Below are 1,969 nucleotides of genomic sequence, written 5' to 3'. Positions count from 1 at the left end.
CCTGTTGTTAAAATATTTGAACCCCACCACTGGTCATATGTACAATGTAATAGCTAAAAAAAAGTATCCTGCAATATTATACTAAAATAATAAATCAAATATTTCTTGTTCATACTGAAAAGACACATAAGTTGCAGAACTCAAGATAGAACAGTAAGAATAGATCTTGAAAGCAGATTAATAAATTGGTACATTTCATACTTGTTCTTTATTTAGTAAAACTAAGTAATTCTACTACAAATTCTGAAACTTTTAAGCCTGTTCTGTTGACAATATTTGAGTCAATACAGAATAATAAAACTAATGTTATCACTAGATATTCAGACACCAATTCAGTTCTATAATAACTAGTATTCATTTTTGGTTAATAACTTAGCCATACAATTTTTAACTTTTAACATTATATCTATATGTTAAAAGGCCCCCCAGTGGCACAGCAGTATGTCTGCTGACTTGCAACGTTAGAAACCGGGTTTTGATACCCGTAGTGCGCAGAGCACTGATAGTCCATTGTGTAGCTTTGTGCTCAACTTCAAACAAACATATGTTAAAAGTAGTATAATTATATAAAAAAATCTGAAACTAATATTCATTTAAGTTTCAACACGGAACTGTAGAAAAATAGCACTCTATTATTGAGATCAATTTCAAGCCATATTATGTCACAATATTCAATAAATTGCAATATATGAAAAATTTAATTTCACACATTTTCACTCTTAAATGTAAAACTAGACTTACGAAAACATCTTGATGATCCACACTTAAACTTTCTAATTCGTTCTCCAAGCCTTCAAGCTGTTGTTTCCACATATAGATTCTGTTGTTATTATAAGAAAAAATATTTTAAAAACATTTATCAAAGAACTGCTCAGTTACTTAAAAACTACTAGCTGAAAATACATCCAACATTTATCAAACTAGAAGCTCTTCTAAAATATTTATAGATGAAAATGAAATAAATATGTTACAAATGCTAGTCACAGTTCTGATTCTGGATAACTACGTGAGAAATGGCAAGCTACAAGAAAGAAGTATGTGCATTATTACAGCCAGTAACTAAACAAAGACAATCCCTACAACTAAAAAGCATCTTGAACAAACATCTTATACTTATAACATACACTATATCTTTACATTATTTGTCTAAAAATGTACAAAAAAATGATACATTCTAACCTAACATCATACCTTCACATCTTCAAGTAAAATATATTCCATAAAACATAACAAATTAGATACTCTGTCTCAAAGTTTTATATAATTCTTATTCTTTATACAGCTATATAAAAATCATTAACATAAAAATAAGCAATTTTCATCGCCATATAAATGTGTAAACTTAAATTTTTAACAACATCAACTAAGTCTAATTTTTTGGGAGATGCTAATATGCCAAGTTTCTCATTTTTTACAGGCTTACAAAATGGGCAATTGAAAAAGTTTTTACTATTGCATCATCTTAACAAGTACATTAACAAAATAAATTCTTATATACTCTAATAATTTTTCAATAAATACAGTTGATAGTTTCATCCTCAATTTATCATACTTAAAATCTATGCTGAAACAGAGCAAAAATTCTGATATTATAGATATGGGATTTTTGAAGTATGATAAGGTAGTTGTTGTGAATTACATGAAGGTTTATCTAGCCTAAGTGAAAGAATATTTAGATGTCAGTTTTTTCAAGCATTTCATCAATATTTATTCATCAATAAATAGAGGTATAATGTTACGAACTTAGAGTTACTTCGGATAAACAAATGTGGTTTCATGTTATAATTTGAAGTCATACTAGAAAGAAAAGAAGGTTAATTTAGGTTTATTTTAATTGTTTTTGGTGGTTACAAGGTTGGTCGAATTGATAGATCCAGTTTTGAGATTAGGGAAGAGAAAATAACATGTAAACTATAAGGATTTAGTGAGAAAAAAACGCTTGAAATGTATTTAGGAAGTTTTAGGGATT

The 1,969-nt window shown here is 27.8% G+C and overlaps 1 protein-coding gene across 6 annotated transcripts in view; it reads right to left on the bottom strand.

Moving 5' to 3' along the window:
* Nucleotides 1-1,969, bottom strand: part of LOC106461715 (structural maintenance of chromosomes protein 5-like) — a 326,380-nt gene that overhangs the window by 174,081 nt on the left and 150,330 nt on the right. For all 6 annotated transcript variants that reach the window (XM_022388747.1, XM_022388745.1, XM_022388743.1 and 3 more), the window contains one exon: nucleotides 742-820. In XM_022388747.1, coding sequence (XP_022244455.1) covers nucleotides 742-820 — 79 coding nt within the window. The remainder of the gene's footprint in view (nucleotides 1-741; nucleotides 821-1,969) is intronic.

This window comes from Limulus polyphemus, unplaced genomic scaffold, assembly GCF_000517525.1.
Source record: "Limulus polyphemus unplaced genomic scaffold, Limulus_polyphemus-2.1.2 Scaffold1017, whole genome shotgun sequence".
NCBI lineage: Eukaryota > Metazoa > Arthropoda > Merostomata > Xiphosura > Limulidae > Limulus > Limulus polyphemus.
The sequence above is the reverse complement of the archived record's forward strand: the minus strand, read 5'-3'. Positions and strand labels throughout refer to the sequence as shown.